Below are 21,647 nucleotides of genomic sequence, written 5' to 3'. Positions count from 1 at the left end.
ACAGGGTTCCCACACTGTCAGACAATGAGGGGTGACCTGCCACGGGTTAGCAACGCGCACGACCCCCGCAGACAACAAAGACACACCACACAGAGATAAGTGGCAAGGATAGGAGAGCGAGAAGTAAATGATAGGAGCGAGATTATTTCCTACCACTAAGCAGGCAGGGCTGTGATACTCTTCAATTACCACTTTGTATATAGTTTACGCACTCTGTCTCTATTCTCTCTATTCATTTCACTGTTATCCTCTCTCTCTGTCCCTCTTTCTCTCTGTTTTGCGCTTTGAATCTCTCTGTTGCCTTCCCCCCCATCTCGCTTAATCTTTCATAATCTTTATCGCACAACCTGTCCACCCATCTTCCATAGTTACACTTTCTCTATGTCCCTCTCCTTTCCCAGTCAGTAAAATACTCAGTCATTCCATGTAGCTAAAGTATGGGTCACTTGACTTCAAAATAATTCAGTTGCCGGGTAAGATAAAAGCCAACATGAAAATGTATAATACTTACAGATTGTATAGTTTTTGAGGGAAGTGTTGTTGTGATGGGGGGGGGATCTATACAGTTACATATCTCAATATTATTTTGAACTATACATTCTTTTCTTCTTCTAGGTAGCGTTAGCTAACGCTAGTTGGCTGAACCTGCGCCAGAACTAGTTGTATGATGGCTCTTGTCTCTGCAGCAGGCATATAGGGAGCAATATGTTTGGATCATCAAATTGCAGGAAACTCGCAGTATCGAATTGCAATACATAGAGAATCGTTAGAACTGCAATACATATTGTATCGGCACCTAAGTATCGCGATAATATCGTATCGTGATGTTCCTGGCAATTCCCAGCCCTACAAGAAACCCCTGCTCAAAAACCAACATTTTCACTTCACGCCATTAAAAAGGCAAAAAGGAAGAAAGAAAGAAATTAAGAAAGGAGATGGGATCAGGTGATTTGTCTTTTCTTTCAGGGATGAATAGTTGCCGCCCACTCGCTGCAGACTTCTCACCGCAAAATATAATATCTCTGGGAAACTTTGCTGGTAAAATGATAATAGCTGATTTTCTGATGATTCACCAATGGCAATGGCTCTCTTGGGTTTTTGTCTTTTCGAGAATAGGTGTAGCTGTGGCAAAACAACCTATTAGATTAAAGATGGATCTATTCTAAATTATGAGGGCATTGTCATTGGTGGAAGACTTTCTTGGTGCGGCCAAGCCTTGTAGTTAACCCCTTGACATTTGGCTGGTTAGTATGAATGATGACTGTATTTTAGACTGAAATCCACCGTGGGAACAAATGTGAGAGTAGGCAGATTTCCACAAGAAAGACACTTGTCAAGACACTTTTACCAGGCTAGTTTGGTGGCACCTTAACTGGGGAGGACGGGCTTGTGGTAATGGCTGGAGTGGAATTTGTGGAATGGTATCAAGTACATCAAACACATGGTTTCCATATGTTTGATACCAATCCATTTGCTCCTTTCCAGTCATTATTATGAGCCGTCCTCCCCTCAGCAGCCTCCACTGGTTAATACTATGTGTGCTTCCAAGTCTTCACAACAGTGAAATGGCGAAATATTACAATTTAGGGGCAGTTTGCACCAAGTTTGGCTAATTTGCCTACCTCCTATAAACAAAGTTGCAAAGAGAGCCCCTGAACTGTCTTGTCACAAGCCAATGAAAGGAACAGCGCCATCTTCAGGAAAACCAAGTCACTCCTGCAAGACGATGCACACACACTGTCTTGTCTTGAAACGTCTTACCCACGTTCATTTTCCTTATGACAAGCCAGAACAAGGTCAAGCCCCTCTCCGAAAAGCCCCCTGACGCAATGTTGAGTAAGCGGTTTCATAAAAAAACATTCCACTGGAATTGCATCGAAAAAATGAACTGTCTATGTAATGCGATACGTAGCGAACCTTGTTAGACACAGAATTTCATGGGTGGGTCATGGATATAAGAGCTATTTGGCCATACAGCTGGGTTGTAAATCAACAAATGGATGCAGGGAAAATATTTTCTCTGCCTCTGTTCTCTTGCTCTTTGGAATGACTGATGGTACAGCTAGTTCTATAGAACAGATACTTCTATTTTTATTTCTGGCCAATGGCGTTGGCCAGAAATCAGTTGTGGTTCAGTGGTGTTTCAGGGGTAGTAGCTGTGGTTTCAGAATGTAGTTACAGCACATTACAAATTGATGTCACATTTCAAACCATGAATAGCCTAAGCAATTAATTCATTTCTAATAAACAACTAGTGACACTATTAGTATCCAATCGCTATGCCCTGCGTTCTTGAAATCAATACTAATATTAGAACTGGAACGCAATGGGAAGGTTGCTGAAATGCTTCCCTCCATAACTATGTGTAATGGGTGTGGGAGCGAAATAAGTGGCGAGTTTAAGAAACCGCATTGCTTCGCCTTTGGCCGGGATCCAGGTTGCGGGCCACGCTTGGAATATCTCCTTTCTATCGAATTACTCTCGGCAAGATCGTGGAGTGACCCATTTGCACACTAACCATACATATCAACACTTACTGACTGACTCCACGCTTCGCGCACAAACGGTGCCATGTAATAGGTTGTTTTGCCCCTCTGTCCCTTTCAGGGGGGAAAAAATCCAATGCCTTTTCTTGATATTGCACTGTCATCCAAAACTGGTTCCAGATCTGCATGTGACAATGACCATAGGAGTTGGCAAGACACAAACAGATCTGGGACCGGGCTCATCATGGATCATGCACTTTTTAATGGGGCTTTGATGGTTCCGTTTGAACCACCCGAAAACATTTTGGAACGATTAAAGGTGAGTGGTTAGTATTGGAGAAGTCAGTGGCCCTTCAAACACCATTAGACTTACAATGTAGCATGACCCTAAGTGAATGGTTATGGAACACATAGATAATATTGTTATTAAGATGGGTAAGGGAATTTATTTTACAAGAAAATGTTCAGAGTATATAACATCTAGCACTCTGATTCAGGTGATTCAATCCCTGGTCCTATCACACTTAGAGTACTGTCCAGTTATATGGTCAATCCCTGGTCCTATCACACTTAGAGTACTGTCCAGTTATATGGTCAATCCCTGGTCCTATCACACTTAGAGTACTGTCCAGTTATATGGTCAATCCCTGGTCCTATCACACTTAGAGTACTGTCCAGTTATATGGTCAATCCCTGGTCCTATCACATTTAGAGTACTGTCCAGTTATATGGTCAATCCCTGGTCCTATCACACTTAGAGTACTGTCCAGTTATATGGTCAATCCCTGGTCCTATCACACTTAGAGTACTGTCCAGTTATATGGTCAATCCCTGGTCCTATCACACTTAGAGTACTGTCCAGTTATATGGTCAATTCCTGGTCCTATCACACTTAGAGTACTGTCCAGTTATATGGTCATCTGGAGCAAAGAAAATATATAAAAAAGCTCCAAATGGCTCAAAACAGGGCTGCCAGATTCTCTCTTCATTGCTCTAACCGAATGAATATTATTAAAATGCATCAGAATCTCTCATGGCTTCACGTTAATAACAAATTACTATCTAGTCTTCTGATTTTCTTTAGGAATGTTATATATATTTTTTTAAACACAGTATTTTTCAGTCCAATTAGTACATACTAGCAACACGCTTAACCACCAAACCAGACAGGCAAATTCAGGGCAGCTAAAACAACTGAAGCCAAGGTCGAATTGCCTTAAATCTACAGTTTTATATAGAGCTATAGCTGAATGGAACTTTTTACCAATCCAAATTTCTCAGGCAAAAAGTAAATCCACCTTCAAGAAAAAAAGAAAAGAACATCTAATGTAATAGACCATTTGACTGGACAGCAAATAGAAAGTATCAACGGAATGTTAAAGGTATTTCCTGTCAGTATTTTAATTATCTGTATTGTCTACTTGTTGAATGTTTGTGAAGTCTTGATTGTGGTTGTTTGTAATGTCTTGTTAATTGGTGTTGGACCCCAGGAAGATTAGCTAGCGTTATGGCGTTAGCTAATGGGGATCCTAATAAAAAAATAAAAAAATAACAAAATACCAGGACATGATGAACCCAAGACATTCCTTGATTTCTAAGTCGGTTGTGTGTGTGTGTGTGTGTGTGTGTGTGTGTGTGTGTGTGTGTGTGTGTGTGTGTGTGTGTGTGTGTGTGTGTGTGTGTGTGTGTGTGTGTGTGCGTGTGCGTATGCGTGTGCGTGTGTGTGTGAGTGAGAGAGAGATGGGGGCTATTTGGTGAATTGGGGTGTGTCAAAGTGTGTACGTGTGTAGGGTGATAGTCGTCTCGTGACAAACGCATTGATGACCCAGAGGGGTGTAAGGCAGAGGAGGCTGGCCGGAGGAGCAGAGGAGGATGGGCTCATTGTAATGGCTGGAATGGAATAAATGGAACTGTAAACACATCAAAGATATGGAAACCACATGTTTGACTCCGTTCCATTGATTCCATTCCAGCCATTACAATGAGCACGTCCTCCTATAGCTCCTCCCACCAGACTCCTCTGGCGTAAGGGCTGACATTGCACAGATGAAACCACTAAAGCCCCCCCTTCTCTTTTTCTCTCTCTCTCTCACACACACACATACATTGATAATGGCCAGACTGATGTGACTGCTAGAGTCTGGCAAGTCCAGAAAAACCCCCCCTTTTCCCTACACCCATAGGAACTATTTGAGTAGCCACAGCTGCATTGGACAACGTAGGTATTCCATAAATGAAGTCTGGGATTCGCTATATCAAGTTTAATCAGTCATAACCTGACTCATCACAGCCTAGAACAAGACCAAACCAAACAGATGTTACTGGACCACGACCCTGTACGTTCTTTCTCTGCATTGTTGGGAAGGGCCCGTAAGTAAGCATTTCACTGTTAGTCCACACCTCTTGTTTACGAAGATTTGAGATTTGATGTACTTGTGGCTTTAAAATTTGGTCATTGTTTGTTTAAACAAAAGACATTTGTCCATGATAGTCCATTTATTGAGGCCAACTGAAGTGCATTGTCACAACTTTGATTTTCTTCACACCCTGAGGTTGCTTGCTATTCAGTAAAGTATATTTTCATGGCTTTAGAAATCTGTCGGCAGCTTGCCCCACGGGGAAGATAGATCTAGATAAGCTTCTCCATCAATAGAGAGAACACGTCAGTGTGTCCCACCCAAGACATCTGAAATGGACCGTTTTGAAAGGAGCTCCCATTTCTCACAGCCTTTAAAATGGGCCAACGTGGCTTTAGTTCCTGGTTCTCATAAGAAGGGATGTATACTGTGGGGCACAGGGAGTTGGGACTATTATGACTGATAGAGGCTCAGCTATCACTGGCCACTTAAGCCCAACTTCTTCATTGTACTGCTGCACCTTTTGTTCCCAACCACATTGTAACTAACCAGAACTCCACTTGATGCAAAGTGTCCGTAGGTGACATTTTTCTGATTAAAAGAAAGTTTGCATTTAGCACCGGTATGGGCAACTTCAGTCCTCGGGGGCAGGAGTGGGTGTCACACTTTTTACACATACCTAATCAAAACAGCTGATGAAACTAATTGCATTCTAAACTAACGATCATGATTAGTTGATTATGTGTTAGCTGGGGCTGGGGTAAAAGTGTGACACCAATCAAGCCCTCGAGGACTGGAGTTGCCCATCTCTGATTTAGTACATACTTAGCTTTTTTCACATATTGTTAGCTTCAGGCCTAACTGAATAGATTATTTGGTAACACTTAAAATAAGGCCAACAGGTACTGTATAGGCTGATGCATTATTATGTGGTCATATATAATGCTTTGAAGACATAAGTTGTTGTGCTTGAACCCCCCAAAAATATTGAACCGTTTCCAACTGTCCCAGTCAGAGAAATAATCGAAACAATTCTGTGAGTCTGTAATCTTGAATCTGATCCAAAAAGAATGAGGGAGTGGTCCACTTCAAGTGACTCCTTCTCCTCTTCACTCATCCTCGGCCAAGTTCAGGCTATAGCAGATGCCTCCTCATTCATTCCACACTAATCCTCTGTCAGTATCTGGTCTGCATCTTCTGCAGTTCGTGCCACCACCGAACCTTATCTTTCTAGCCCGTGTCCCAAGAGTATTACTGTCCAACTGTTGTGCTGCACAGACAGGCCATGACGCTGCTCCTCATCACCTTCCGGGCCTTGAACCTTCTACGTTCCTGTCCAATGATGGCTGACCACAATGCAGCTCTATATACAGTATCTTCTGTATAGCTACACCTCTTCTCTTTACACTACATTTTGTGTTCAGTACTTGTCCATTTTGGCCAGATTGGATAGTAGTAGACAGAAAATTGGTTCTGGATTCCACTCTTTTTTTGGTTTCCACGCAGTGTGTAGTCTGCTGACATTGTTGAGTAGGCCAATTAACCATATTTTACATGCATGCTTCCACAAATATGTTTTTATAATATTTAACTGTTTTTCCTGGAATTTGGGTCGAGAGACATAAAAGGAAAAGAGAGAGAGAGATTCATCTGGTAAGAATTACATAGGCAGACAGCTCCCTCTGCTGGCCCAAACCTCTAATCAATTTTAGAGAGCTTCAGAGAGACGTGTTAACATTTAACAACGACGAAATGTCAACATTTAACCAGCCAAATGAACATTAATATAACTTCATACGCACATAGCTTCTGCTTACCACTTCAACATGACATTGTGAAAACGCAGGAACACAATTTCTCGTCCTGGCAAAGTTGCAAACAAATGTTGTTTAAATGAAAATTGTAGTCATTTAGCAGATTATCTTATCCAGAGCGATTTACAGGCCCAAATAGGATAAAGTGCCTTACTCAAGGGCACATCGACAGATTTTTCACAAAAAACAGTGACCTTTCAGTTACTGTCCCAACCATAGAGATGGAAAGAGGCCTCGTCATTGTGGCAGCGCCATTGAGGCTAACTCCATTTTGAAGTAGTCTATTTTCTTCTTCACGATTGGCTGATCCCTCCGGATGACCCAGTTGCACATGACTTCAAAAAGGTCACCAGGAGGGATTAGCCAATGAAGTTGGATGTCCCACCCAGTTGACTTCATTAAAACGATGGCAGCCCGCAGTGGTATTGCCCATGCAAAAACGGCCTTTTGGCCACCAGAGGCCTCTATCCTTCTCTATGGGCCCAACGCTCTTAACCACTAGGTGGCTAAAATATTGACTGCATAATTATTATGTAGTTTTTAAAAACGTTTGTTTAAAATATTAAGCGGAAAATTAGTTTTCATTTAAAACATCTAATTTTCTAATATTTATATAAGAGAGGTTGATTCTCTTTGCTGATATTATCAACATTACACAATTAGCTCATGTTCAGGCATCTTCAAGTCGATAATACTGCGAGGACCCTGAAATGGTGGACGTACGAGAAAGAGCTGACTCTTGAAGGTGAGTATTAGCTAGCTAGCTAAACCTAGTCACACGTTAACAAACATTCAGTTAGCCTGCCAGCTTTTACAGTTGGTGAAAGACGACATTACTGAAGGACACAACGTGAAAAATGTGTGTCATTGTATGTATGAAGCATTATGAATGAATGATCTCTGAATGTATCATAAGGTCAGCTGTTTCATAAGCGAAAGCTGTACATAACTTAGCTAGCTAACGTTAGCTGTGCTAGGGCAGAGAATAGCCTTGTGCTCAAATGACTCAAATGGCAAATCTAACCCAAGCAAGACAGTTATTCGTGCGGTATTGCAATTTGATGACTGACCAGTTGAACAATTTAAAACTGTCAAGAAAAAATTAATGCATGGGACATGACACCCTTTAAAAAAAAAAAGTATACAGTTTGACTGAATAGAAGGTTATAATGCATTAACAAGTCAATGCTTCTTGACATACAATTTTTTCTTTATGCTTGTGGTTATAGTTGAGCCAAGTGCCTTTTCAATCATGGGATTGCAGACTATCTGGAATAATTACAAAGTCTTGATTGTTATGGGCACGAGCCTTGGACTCATACACTGGGGTTGGTACAACATCAAGTCGCACCCTGCGCTACACAAGAATAAACAGGACCAAATGCCCGAACCAGGCATTGTGGCATATGTTTCGCCACCTCAAGCCCCTGCCAAGGCAAAGTAGCTGGTGAAGGTAAGGTTGGAGCTCTTCATTATTGTTATGTCATGAATCATGATTATCATCCTATCAATCTTGATGTATTGTGTGACATTTTCTCTCTGCACTCTCATCTAAGGCATGTCAAGGTCTTATAGTAGCCACATCATATTTAATGTAACCGTAAAGTGACACATCCTTCAGTTGTGTAGATCACCTTCATTCGGAGTTGCCATGGTAGGGAACCACGAGTATCTTGTATCCTAATTGTTCTCTGTTTTGTTCCAGTGACGTACACATCCTTCAGAAAGGAGAACACCTACTAGGCTATATAGTGGACTGAGACTATGAAGCCCCAGAGCTGGTTGAGGAAGAACTGGCTGTGGGTGGCTGGGGGGTCCTTCCTTGGCATCCATTTAACCACCTGGCTCATGCAGAGGGCTATGAGAAGCGTGGCTCGCTCTGAGCTGGCACTGAAAGAGAAGGATTCCCAGGAGTGACTACTGGTGAGGCATTTTGCCAGTGGACTACTATCTATTTAACAATTCACGTGTGGAGTAAATGGAATTGAATTCTGAACTCAAGATAATGATGTAATTACCTGTGCTTGATTAGCTGTAAATGTTATTCCTCTGTTAGAGATCAAATAAAACTATGAATTTCACAATAAGTCAAACTGCAGAGTAACTTGCTTACAGGTGTGCGGAGTATGAACATATTTCACCCAGGGAAAACCAGGGCTGTATTTCAAGACATTACAGACATCACATAATCAATTACATTTCAAATGTGAGCCATGAAACGCAAACAGAACTTGAGATTGTATTCAATTAGACCAAAAAGTGGGCTTAAGTACCATCACAATTGAGTGCAGTATTGGGACTAGAGGTCGACCGAGTAATCGGAATGGCCGATTTTAATTAGGGCCAATTTCAAGTTTTCATAACAATTGGAAATCGGTATTTGTGGACACAGATTTCTTTTAATTATTATTATTTATTTTTTCACCTTTATTTAATCTTTATTTAACTAGGCAAGTCAGTTAAGAACTCATTCTTATTTTCAATGACGTCCTAGGAACGGTGGGTTAACTGCAGATTTTTACCTTGTCAGCTCGGGGGATTCAATCTTGCAACCTTACAGTTAACTAGTCCAACGCTCTAACCACCTGATTACATTGAACTCCACGAGGAGCCTGCCTGTTACGCGAATGCAGTAAGCCAAGGTAGTTGCTAGCTAGCATTAAACTTATCTTTATAAAAAACAATCAATCAATCATAATCACTAGTTAACTACACATGGTTGATGATATTACTAGTTTATCTAGCGTGTCCTGCGTTGCATATAATCGATGCGGTGCGTATCGTTGCCCCAATGTGTACCTAACCATAAACATCAATTCCTTTCTTAAAATCAATACACAGAAGTATATATTTTTAAACCTGCATATTTAGCTAAAAGAAATTCAGGTTAGCAGGCAATATTAACCAGGTGAAATTGTGTCACTTCTCTTCACTGTTCATTGCATTCTGTCTCTGCTGCTAAAGCCAATTTCTACCACTCTAAATTCCAAGCATCTGCCTCTAACCCTAGGAAGCTCTTTGCCACCTTCTCCTCCCTCCTGAATCCTCCTCCCCCTCCTCCCCCCTCCTCCCTCTCTGCTGATGACTTCGTCAACCATTTTGAAAAGAAGGTCGACGACATCCGATCCTTGTTTGCTAAGTCAAACGACACCGCTGGTTCTGCTCACACTGCCCTACCCTGTGCTTTGACCTCTTTCTCCCCTCTCTCTCCAGATGAAATCTCGCGTCTTGTGACGGCCGGCCGCCCAACAACCTGCCCGCTTGACCCTATCCCCTCCTCTCTTCTCCAGACCATTTCCGGAGACCTTCTCCCTTACCTCACCTCGCTCATCAACTCATCCTTGACCGCTGGCTACGTCCCTTCCGTCTTCAAGAGAGCGAGAGTTGCACCCCTTCTGAAAAAACCTACACTCGATCCCTCCGATGTCAACAACTACAGACCAGTATCCCTTCTTTCTTTTCTCTCCAAAACTCTTGAACGTGCCGTCCTTGGCCAGCTCTCCTGCTATCTCTCTCAGAATGACCTTCTTGATCCAAATCAGTCAGGTTTCAAGACTAGTCATTCAACTGAGACTGCTCTTCTCTGTGTCACGGAGGCGCTCCGCACTGCTAAAGCTAACTCTCTCTCCTCTGCTCTCATCCTTCTAGACCTATCGGCTGCCTTTGATACTGTGAACCATCAGATCCTCCTCTCCACCCTCTCCGAGCTGGGCATCTCCGGCGCGGCCCACGCTTGGATTGCGTCCTACCTGACAGGTCGCTCCTACCAGGTGGCGTGGCGAGAATCTGTCTCCGCACCACGTGCTCTCACCACTGGTGTCCCCCAGGGCTCTGTTCTAGGCCCTCTCCTATTCTCGCTATACACCAAGTCACTTGGCTCTGTCATATCCTCACATGGTCTCTCCTATCATTGCTATGCAGACGACACACAATTAATCTTCTCCTTTCCCCCCTCTGATAACCAGGTGGTGAATCGCATCTCTGCATGTCTGGCAGACATATCAGTGTGGATGACGGATCACCACCTCAAGCTGAACCTCGGCAAGACGGAGCTGCTCTTCCTCCCGGGGAAGGACTGCCCGTTCCATGATCTCGCCATCACGGTTGACAACTCCATTGTGTCCTCCTCCCAGAGTGCTAAGAACCTTGGCGTGATCCTGGACAACACCCTGTCGTTCTCAACTAACATCAAGGCGGTGACCCGTTCCTGTAGGTTCATGCTCTACAACATTCGCAGAGTACGACCCTGCCTCACGCAGGAAGCGGCGCAGGTCCTAATCCAGGCACTTGTCATCTCCCGTCTGGATTACTGCAACTCGCTGTTGGCTGGGCTCCCTGCCTGTGCCATTAAACCCCTACAACTCATCCAGAACGCCGCAGCCCGTCTGGTGTTCAACTTTCCCAAGTTCTCTCACGTCACCCCGCTCCTCCGCTCTCTCCACTGGCTTCCAGTTGAAGCTCGCATCCGCTACAAGACCATGGTGCTTGCCTACGGAGCTGTGAGGGGAACGGCACCTCCGTACCTTCAGGCTCTGATCAGGCCCTACACCCAAACAAGGGCACTGCGTTCATCCACCTCTGGCCTGCTCGCCTCCCTACCTCTGAGGAAGTACAGTTCCCGCTCAGCCCAGTCAAAACTGTTCGCTGCTCTGGCACCCCAATGGTGGAACAAACTCCCTCACGACGCCAGGTCAGCGGAGTCAATCACCACCTTCCGGAGACACCTGAAACCCCACCTCTTTAAGGAATACCTAGGATAGGATAAAGTAATCCTTCTAACCCCCCCCCCCCCCCTTAAAAGAGTTAGATGCACTATTGTAAAGTGGTTGTTCCACTGGATATCATAAGGTGAATGCACCAATTTGTAAGTCGCTCTGGATAAGAGCGTCTGCTAAATGACTTAAATGTAATGTAAATGTAATTGCACGCAGAGTCAGTGTATATGCAACAGTTTGGGCCGCCTAATTTGCCAGAATTTTACGTAATTATGACATAACATTGAAGGTTGTGCAATGTAACAGAAATATTTAGACTTATGGATGCCACCCGTTAGATAAAATACGGAACGGTTCCGTATTTCACTGAAAGAATAAACGTCTTGTTTTCGAGATGATAGTTTCCGGATTCGACCATATTAATGACCTAATGCTCATATTTCTGTGTGTTATTATGTTATAATTAAGTCTATGATTTGATAGAGCAGTCTGACTGAGCAGTGGTAGGCAGCAGCAGGGTCGTAAGCATTCATTCAAACAGCACTTTCGTGCGTTTTGCCAGCAGCTCTTCGTTGTGCTTCAAGCATTGTGCTGTTTGACTTCAAGCCTATCAACTCCCGAGATTAGGCTGGTGTAACCGATGTGAAATGGCTAGCTAGTTAGCGGGGTGCGCGCTAATAGCGTTTCAAACGTCACTCGCTCTGAGACTTGGAGTGGTTGTTCCCCTTGCTCTGCATGGGTAACGCTGCTTCGAGGATGGCTGTTGTCATGTCTTCCTGGTTCGAGGAGAGGGACGGAAGCTATACTGTTACACTGGCAATACTAAAGTGCCTATAAGAACATCCAAATAGTCAAAGGTTAATGGAATACAAATGGTATAGAGAGAAATAGTCCTATAATTCCTATAATAACTACAACCTAAAACTTCTTACCTGGGAATATTGAAGACTCATGTTAAAAGGAAGCACCAGCTTTCATATGTTCTGAGCAAGGAACTTAAACGTTAGCTTTCTTACATGGCACATATTGCACTTTTACTTTCTTCTCCAACACTGTTTTTGCATTATTTAAACCAAATTGAACATGAGGCTAAATAGTTTTTAAAAAATGTATTATATTAAGTTAAAATAAGTGTTCATTCAGTATTGTTGTAATTGTCATTATAACAAAACAAAAAAAAAAAATCGGCCGATTTTAATATCCGTATCGGCTTTTTTTGGTCCTCCAAGAATCGGAATCGGTATCGGCGTTGAAAACTCATAATCGGTCGACCTCTAATTGGGACCTCCATTCCTAACATGTTCCATCCCTAACATCTCTAAGGCCCGTTTCACACTACTGCGCTGACCCAAACCGTACTATGCTGGTTCAGGGATTTAATTCTTACATGCTCCTTTCCAGCATGGTTCCAACGACTATGGTGAATGCGTAGCCAGGCCAGCGCAATACAGCTCGGCTGGCTCAGTAATGTGGAAAGAGTTTCATCTTTTCCATCGTCAGCACTGCTCTTTCTCCAGATCAGTACCAATGAAGGACATCACCTTAAATTGAAATATTGATGTGGCCTATGTCTGCTTTTAGTGGACTATTTTGTTGCGCTCTCTAAAACATGATACCCTCATGAAAATGCTTATACTACCCTCTAGGGGTGGAATTGGAGAATTACAACTACTGTCATGTCATAACGCGTACTGTTAAGCTTGTCTGTCAAGAACCTCAGTGATGCACTAGCTCGACTCTAGTTCCTGAGGGTGGCAATGTTGGCCATCTCTATGGAACTTAATTGATTGATGAATGTCACTGCTTAGCCAGATATTGCATTTACATGATTTCCAGTAAGCTGAGCCTTTGTCCCACCGAATGTTGGATGACTTTGCCTTTTGGATTTATGTAATCAACCAAGCTAGCATGAAATTAAAAAGTGCAATTAACATATGCAGCAGTTATTAATCACATATTTGATCAACTGCATAATAAAAACCGACCAACATTTTCCTTCAGACCCAAGGTAAATAAGCAGAGGTTTAATGAGCCTTTCCAAAAGTGAAGTAGTGCATCTGTCTAAGAAATCGCTTTTTGCACAACGAGGAAAAGGCAGTCAGTCGTCCCTTTCGAATAAAAAAAAAAGTTTTCCTTTTATTCTTTCAAGACCTACCCACCACCCCCTTTCTCTTCACCCTGAATTCTTTATCCTTCATTGAGCTTTGACCATGCTGAATGCTGCCACACAATTTATTCCTCCAAGCATTTGGGAGTATGGATTTACAGATCTGTTGCTGCAGGTGTGGAATATGATCTAGCTCTGAATACAATGAGATGATGGGAATATGTCTAGTTAATGAAAGCTAAAGCCTGGTCAAATGGGCTCCACAGAACAGAGCAATATTGGACAAGCATTTAATTTCAGAGTTCAGTAAATGCCAATATCATGGCTATGACTAATGATTTTAGCTAGGTCAGTCCATTTATTAAGGCTTCTCCGGTTTGCTGTTCTCCTTATAATATGAAAGGTATCACAGCTTTCCTTGACTTGGGGTAGTCTTCAAACTTCTCTTGGTAGTACCTGAAAGAGATGAGAATGTCATATTGAAGGAATCCTACTGCCATGCTTTTCCATTGTAAAATGTCTACACAGGACAGTCCATGCTTATTGCTTCGCTGAAAGACCTAAAGTTATATCAGTACCAGTGAACATGAGTTGTATCAGTGGGAGTAGGAGCATGAAGAGATTACAGAAGGCTCTTGAGGTTGGACCTGTCAGTACCTGTGGTGGTGGTAGGCCCGCGGTCCAATCGAGCATATAGTGAAAAGGGCAAAGGAGAACGTTGGCAGGGACCACGTTGCTAGGGCATACCCGCACCACTCCAGAATCTCTCCAAAGAAGTTTGCTCCGGAGACATACTCAAACATTCCCCCTGGAATAAAAAGTGTCAGACAGTTAATTCTGTAGTAATGGAGGTAGGGTCTGTACACTCATACCTTGAGAGTAGTACACAACAATTCGATCCCTGAACTTTCAGACCCTACTTCATATCTACTACCTTTTTTGGACCCAGCAACCCATGTCAAGGGATTGGATAGTTAATTCACCCAAAGGTGGGTGAAAACAAATCTGCCGTGCCACATGGTTCTGATAATAGTTGCAAGATGTTACTTTTGAACCTTTCCGTGGGGTAATGGCCCAGAAAGCTGGAATGTTTGCTTCCTGTGTTTCTTGGCGCAACTGAATGCCGTGTGTACTTTGCTCACAATCTTCTATGACCCTGGTGATTACATTAGCACTTAAAGGCCCAATGCAGAAGTGGAAGTTTGGAACTCTCTGTTATTTGTCTATTAACCAACTTACCACATGGTGATGTCACCATGAAAAGCCAAAACTCCTGCCCATGCAAACCTGCTGAATAGAAGGTCCTGTGTAGATTGTATTTTCAACCAGCAATTATCAGGAAATAGTTTTTTTCTCTCACACTTTTACAGTGTTAGTTTCATCAGCTGTTGTACGGTATGATATAAAACACAGGAAAACTGAATTTTGACTGAACTGAGCCTTTAAATATATTTTTCGATCAGCACAGGCATAGCCCTTACAAAGCAAAAGTAAGTAGAGATAAGAGCAAAAGATCACATTGGACACCAGAATGTTCTGAATATACTCTTCTTGTTCTGTTTATCATTACATGGCTGTGCAGACAGTGACTAACTAAACAGTACAGAACATGGTTAGTTATTTGGCTAAAGATGTATGTTTTTTGCTATTGTTTCACAAGACTGGAACAGTTGCCTGAAACACTGCCTGACATCTGTTTACCAGAATTCATCTGGTACCTTTGGGAATCTTGTAAACAACTTCTCCGGGTTTTCTCAAATTGAGAAGAATGTGGTCGCTGTGAATGTTGATGGCCATTCCCAGGAAAAACATCAGCAAACCTGAAAAGGACAGTACAGGCGCTTAATGCAAACCACATTCTAGTTCTATTAAAAAAAAAAAAAATGTATGAGCTGTTAAAATATTTCATGCCAGCAGAAGCTTGTACAATGCAACCGCAAACTCAGACTTTGTCAACAAATCATTATTTATATTCTTGTGGAGGAATACTGTCAAACGTAACGTCCCAAAAATGCATGTTTTGAAGAATCTAGCCTCATTAACTGACCAATAAACACAGAACATTTGCAAGGAGGAAGCGAATGCCAACTTGTTTTGTCACAGTTCCAGGCTAAAAACCTCAAAGTTCTCTGGCCAGATTAGTCTCCCATACTGCACGACTGGTTTTCCCGTTGTGTTTTCCTAACCAATTTATTTAAAAAAAAATTGATCTCAGACTTCATCTACAGTAGCTCTAGCAGTTATCAAATGTTACCCTTTAAAGGGTGAAATTACATTACTTTGGAAATAAATCTATAGCGTTTATTTAAGGCTTCAACATAGGATACCAAATGACTGTTAAATGTCTGTGAACATCATCCAGGCACTATAATATTCAGAATAAGGGCTGGGAAAAGACTGCGAAATCATTTCCGCTGGCATCTCAGATCTCACTTACCGGTGTACAGACGAACGTCGGTCTGCCACGCATCATCGTACGTGGCACAGTGGAGCATGTAGTGGCCTTGGAGAAAACCGTTGACAGAGCAGAAGACTACCGCAGAGAAGACAATGTAGAGAGGGGAAGGGCGGCCTTTGGTCAGCAAGGAGTAGATGAATGTTCTTGCAAAAAAAAATAGAAAAATTATGATTAATGAAATCAAGTCAAAGATGGGTCAATATAGCGCTGCTGTGTGTACAAACAATGTGAGTACCTGGAAGCCATGCAGGGCCGTGTTTCTTAACGTAGATAGAAATAGATTGTGTAGAACAAACATTCCCCTGTAACAAGTAGAATAAGGGATCACGTCATTCATTACATTTCTATTTTAGAATAGAATCTGTTTGTCACAGACCTTTAAAAAAAGGTAGGGGCGTGGATCAGAAAACCAGTAAGTATCTGGTGCGAACACCATGTTTCTCATGCAGCGCATGGAGTCGATCAGGCTGTTGATTGTGGCCTGTGGAATGTTGTCCCACTCCTCTTCAATGGTTGTGCAAAGTTGCAGGATATTGGCCGTTGCTGGATATTTGGCGCCCCACCTCGGGTTTTTTTAAAATTTATTTTTATTTTACCGTTATTTTACCAGGTAAGTTGACTGAGAACACGTTCTCATCGTTTGTGCCGTGGGGGAGATCTTCAGACCGCACCACCCTCTGGAGTGTGCAGACCGCACCACCCTCTGGAGAGCCTTGCGGTTGTGGGTGGTGCAGTTGCCGTACTAGGCGGTGATACAGCCTGCAAATGTGCATCTGTAAAAGTTTGTGAGGGTTTCAGGTGACAAGCCAAATTTCTTCAGCCTCCTGAGGTTGAAGAGGCACAGGGGGAAGATGAAGAGGGGCGGTACGTACTGCCTTGCTGCACTGATAGCACAAATTACTGTGACTGTGAAGTTCCTCTTTGCACTAGTCATCCGTGCAACCTGTTTGGCTCCCTTCGTGTTCACCACAGGCAATGGTTTCTGGATGTTTTGTATTCCCGTCTCATCCATGTTCCAAATCTTCGTTGGCCCCGACCTCCCTGACACTGTTTAAAACATCCGCGTAGGCCATAGATAACTGGTCAACCTTAAGCTTATTAAAGCCCACGGCCCTCGCAAGACTGGTTGCTTGCAATACTTGAACTGACAGTTTAGAGTTGCGCTTCATGAAGCCACTGAACCAATCCACCCCTGCATACCCCTTTCCTTTGTTGAACCTGTGCTTTATTCCCATCCTTTCTGCCAGATTGAAGGCGAGTCTTCTCACGTCCCATGATGTTATGCCAAATAGGGCTCTTTCCATTTGTTGAATGTGGTTGACAAGGTCACTTTCATACAGTTGAAATCGGAAGTTTACTTACACCTTAGCCAAAGACATTTAAACTCAGTTTTTCACAATTCCTGACATTTAATCATTTAAAAAATCCCCTGTCTTAGGTCAGTTTGGATCACCACTTTATTTTAAGAATGTGAAATGTCAGAATAATAGTAGAGAGAGTGATTTATTTCAGCTTTTATTTATTTCATTACATTCCCAATGGGTCAGAAGTTTACACACACTAAATTAGTATTTGATAGCATTGCCTATAAACTGTTTAACTTGGGTCAAACGTTTCGGGTATCCTTCCACTAGCTTCCCACAATAAGTTGGGGGAATTTTGGCCCATTCCTCCTGACAGAGCTGGTGTAACTGAGTCAGGTTTGTAGGCCTCCTTGCTCGCACATGCTTTTTCAGTTGTGCCCACAAATTTTCTATGGGATTGAGGTCAGGGCTTTGTGATGGCCACTCCAATACCTTAACTTTGTTGTCCTTAAGCCATTTTGCTACAACTTTGGGAGTATATTTGGTCCTTGTCCATTTGGAAGACCCATTTGCGACCAAGCTTTAACTTCCTGACTGATGTCTTGAGATGTTGCTTCAATATATGCACATAGTTTTCCTGCCTCGTGATGCCATCTATTTTGTGAAGTGAACCAGTCCCTCCTGCAGCAAAGCACCCCCACAACATGATGCTGCCACCCCCGTGCTTCACGGTTGGGATGGTGTTCTTTGGCTTGCAAGCCTCCCCCGTTTTCCTCCAAACATAACAATGGTCATTATGGCCAAACAGTTCTATTTTTGTTTCATCAGACCAGAGGACATTTCTCCATGTGCAGTTGCAAACCATAGTCTGGCTTTTTTATGGTGGTTTTGGAGCAGTGGCTTCTTCCTTGCTGAGCAGCCTTTCAGGTTATGTCGATATAGGACTCTTGAATATCTATAATGTTATTTCTGACTTCTGTTGACTGCACAATATGGCGGATATATTTTTTTCTTGATTGGGCTCTGAACTCCGACCTCAGGTTATTGCATGGTTTGCTTTTTCCGTAAAGCTTTTTTGAAATCTGACACAGCGGTTGCATTAAGGAGAAGTGGATCTAAAATTCCATGTATAACACTTGATCTTTGATCAACGTTTATTATGAGTATTTCTGGAAATTGATGTGGCTCTCTGCAAAATCACCGGATGTTTTTGGAACTACTGAACAAAACGCGCCAATGTATACTGAGATTTTTTTATATAAATATGAACTTTACCGAACAAAATATGCATGTATTGTGTAACATGAAGTCCTGTGAGTGTCATCTGATGAAGATCATCAAAGGTTAGTGATTCATTTTATCTCTGTTTCTGCTTTTTGTGACTCCTGTCTTTGGCTGGAAAAATGGCTGTGTTTTTCTGTGATTTGGCGGTGACCTAACATAATCGTTTGTGGTGCTTTCGCTGTAAAGCTTTTTGAAATCGGACACTGTGGTGGGATTAACAAGAAGATTACCTTTAAAATGGTATAAGATAGTTGTATGTTTGAGGAATTGTTATTATGAGATTTCTGTTTGAATTTGGCGCCCTGCACTTTCACTGGCTGTTGTCATATCGATCCCGTTAACGGGATTGCAGCCCTAATTAAAGAATGCAGGGATTTAAATTTGTGCATTATTCCAATAATATTTAGTGCATTTGTACATAATGTATTGTAAGGAAAAGGATCAACAAAGAAAGAACAAGGACAATTAATGTGCAGGTGAGTTAAAAAGAGGGTCTTTACATCAAATCTCCTCATAGTGCAGACATTAAAAGTGACGTGCAACACCATTTCCCCCTATATTTTATCAAAATAATTAAAATAAGACAACTAGACTTAGCTTTTAACTCTTACTAAAGAATTTCTAAATAAAACTGATTGAATGGATTTTACCACACTTGTGTGAAACACTATGCCTAAAAACATTTCATGAAATAACCAAAAAAGTCAACTGTAGCCATCTATTTACCTTCATAGTTTATTCGCCTAACAATGACCTTCATCCACTTACCAATTGTTTTCCAAACACAAGCTTTTCTTGTGTCACCATTTAGACATTGTTCAGGATGATCGTGCAAATCGTCGAGGTTTCATTTTCAAAATGACACAATTCAGAATGGTGGCGTACATTGAATGCATCACTTTACCAACCAAATGAGTAATGTTCTGTTTAATGTGATTCATCCCATTATTAGGAAACCATGATGGATGGCTTCTTAATAGTGTCCATGCAGAGTGATGCTGAGACTTTTTCACTTTAAAATGTATGTCCAACCCCCAAAAAGTTTTGCAAAGTTAAATAAACCATACAACTATATGCACAAGGAGTACTTTTTACAATTTCCACTGAATATTATGCAAAAACATTTATTTGAAGTACAGTGCAAAGGATGGTAACAGATTTCTGTTTTTTTCTGTTTTTACATCATACATTTTAAAGAGAAAAATCTGAGTCTAAGCCTCACTCTTTTACCAAATGTCCCTCTAGTCTTCACTCAAAATAGTGAATAGGGGACTCTTTTCATTGAATGGCCTGCATTGGTATTGCATACACGCAGATCAACTGTGTAGGAGGCAAAGATGTATATTCAACACCTTTTAAGTGAAATAACTGCTGTTGCCCAAAAAAAGCTGTGCATGTTTTTCAGTTGATTTCGGAGTTAAAAGATCCCAGACTCCATTGAAAGTTGGTATGTGGACATAGTCTCGTCCCACCATCACAGATCTAATTCTGCTGTCTAGCCACGCGGCTAGACAATACTAACAGATTGGGGACCAGGCTAACGTGGACACATACCTTTGGAAGTAGTGCAGACAGAAGGTCCAGAGAAGCAGGTCTTTGCCCAGGCTGGGCTGTGTGTCGGTGGATAGCAGAAGGAGCATGGGCACCAGGAAAGAAGGCAGTTCCTGGAGGAACCAGGCCAGCTTGGCAGGGCAGGTCCTCCCTGGGGTCCCATCCGAGGTCACGTAGCGTCCGTACGGGGTCTGGGTCCTGGTCTGCTGAAGGAGATACGCCACCCCACTGACGATGAAGCCCCAGCTGAGGTAGTGGATCACATTCTCCTTACACTCCATTATTATCCCACTCTCGTTCTCGCCTTTCTTCTCCTTCTCTTCCTTCAGGTCCTTGTGTCCAGCAAAGCTTCCACGGTCTCCACGCTTTGTCAAGACTGAGTAGCCTCCATCTGTGTATGCTGGTGTGAGACATGTGAATGGGAGAGGCACACTTACTACTCCCAACTACTCCCCTTTAAAACAACTGGAGGCTGTCATGTTTCCGTCACTGTTGAAATCTGAGAAGGATCATGATCGTGCTGGTTAAGTAAGCGTGCTTTATCTAAGTAGTTTGTATGTAACTTATCTGCAGTACTATAATTTACGTGTGAAACATCACTAAGATTTCAAAAAAAATTAAGTTAATGAGTGATTATGTCATTTTAGTAGTATTTTTAGTAGTAAGTAAAGGTTCCACTTACAATTGCAGAACGAATAGACCTAGACAAAATCATTAACAACATTGCCCTCCAGCCTTTGCCTACCACATGTACCACTATACTGATGTTTTTCTAATCATGTGAAAATTGAGTGATCAGAGTTGGCCCTTGGCCATTCAATCTCCTCAAGAATGTATAAAGTTTGCCATGAGGCACTCTGTCTGGAAAGGGGTAAATTGTTTAAAAAGGAGCTTGGCAGTCTTCCAATGTCAGTGACATTGTACTGTGAGAGAAGAGCAGGGTTTGGTACTAACACATAACAGGGATTACAATCAGATCAAAAAATAAAGCTACTAATTGGACAAAATTCATTTAAAGAAATGGTTTAATCGGATTACAGTTACATTCTTAAAAACAGCTGATTACATTTTAGATTACTTAACCTAATATCAAGATGTGTTTGTCTCAAACACACTAAAATGGCAGGTTTTCTGAAAGCTGTGCAAAGCCACACAGCCCGGGAATTTGATATTTTTTTTGCTGTTCTAATCTATTTGAAATAAAAAAAAACGGCCAAATTTGCTCCCCTTGGTTGCTTTCCACAGAAACTATTTTTAAACCAAAAATGTCAGATCCCCACTTATGGAGAACTGAATCATCCCACCTTTCATCATGATCTTTGTGACAAAAACACAGCTCCATCCAGTTGACTTCTCATGCAATGGGATGACACACATGACAAATCAAATCAAATTGTATTTGTCACATGTGCCGAATACAACAGGTGTAGACCTTACAGTGAAATGCTTACTTACAAGCCCTTAACCAACAATGCAGTTCAAGAAAGAGTTAAGAAAAAAGTTACAAAATAAAGTAAAAAATTATAAAAAGTAACACAATAAAATAACAATAACGAGGCTATATACCGGGG

The 21,647-nt window shown here is 42.0% G+C and overlaps 2 protein-coding genes across 2 annotated transcripts; one reads left to right on the top strand and one right to left on the bottom strand.

Moving 5' to 3' along the window:
• The first annotated feature begins 7,969 nt into the window (after positions 1–7,969).
• Positions 7,970–8,744, top strand: LOC139568790 (uncharacterized). The gene is made up of 2 exons (XM_071390875.1): positions 7,970–8,110; positions 8,363–8,744. The coding sequence occupies exon 2, from the start codon at positions 8,422–8,424 to the stop codon at positions 8,572–8,574; it is 153 nt and encodes a 50-aa protein (XP_071246976.1). The 5' UTR covers positions 7,970–8,110; positions 8,363–8,421; the 3' UTR covers positions 8,575–8,744.
• Positions 8,745–13,588: 4,844 nt separating this feature from the next.
• LOC139568789 (3-oxo-5-alpha-steroid 4-dehydrogenase 2-like) lies at positions 13,589–20,501 on the bottom strand. The gene is made up of 5 exons (XM_071390874.1): positions 20,080–20,501; positions 15,917–16,080; positions 15,198–15,299; positions 14,137–14,287; positions 13,589–13,935 (listed from the first exon to the last, which is right to left on the bottom strand). Exons 1-5 carry the CDS (start codon positions 20,355–20,357, stop codon positions 13,869–13,871), a joined length of 762 nt encoding a protein of 253 aa, XP_071246975.1. The 5' UTR covers positions 20,358–20,501; the 3' UTR covers positions 13,589–13,868.
• Between the last annotated feature and the right edge of the window lie 1,146 nt (positions 20,502–21,647).

This window comes from Salvelinus alpinus, chromosome 2 (assembly GCF_045679555.1).
Source record: "Salvelinus alpinus chromosome 2, SLU_Salpinus.1, whole genome shotgun sequence".
In the NCBI taxonomy this organism is placed as follows: domain Eukaryota; kingdom Metazoa; phylum Chordata; class Actinopteri; order Salmoniformes; family Salmonidae; genus Salvelinus; species Salvelinus alpinus.
The sequence above is the reverse complement of the archived record's forward strand: the minus strand, read 5'-3'. Positions and strand labels throughout refer to the sequence as shown.

What these genes read in the sequence shown, in the direction of transcription:
- LOC139568789 (XM_071390874.1), bottom strand. Translation starts at nt 20,357, where the DNA reads ATGGAGTGTAAGGAGAATGTGATCCACTACCTCAGCTGGGGCTTCATC. An exon ending in TGTCTGCACTACTTCCAAAG is followed by an intron (nt 16,081 to 20,079) that starts GTATGTGTCCAC and finishes TTTTTTTGCAAG; the next exon opens with AACATTCATCTACTCCTTGC. An exon ending in CGACGTTCGTCTGTACACCG is followed by an intron (nt 15,300 to 15,916) that starts GTAAGTGAGATC and finishes TGTCCTTTTCAG; the next exon opens with GTTTGCTGATGTTTTTCCTG.
- LOC139568790 (XM_071390875.1), top strand. Translation starts at nt 8,422, where the DNA reads ATGAAGCCCCAGAGCTGGTTGAGGAAGAACTGGCTGTGGGTGGCTGGG.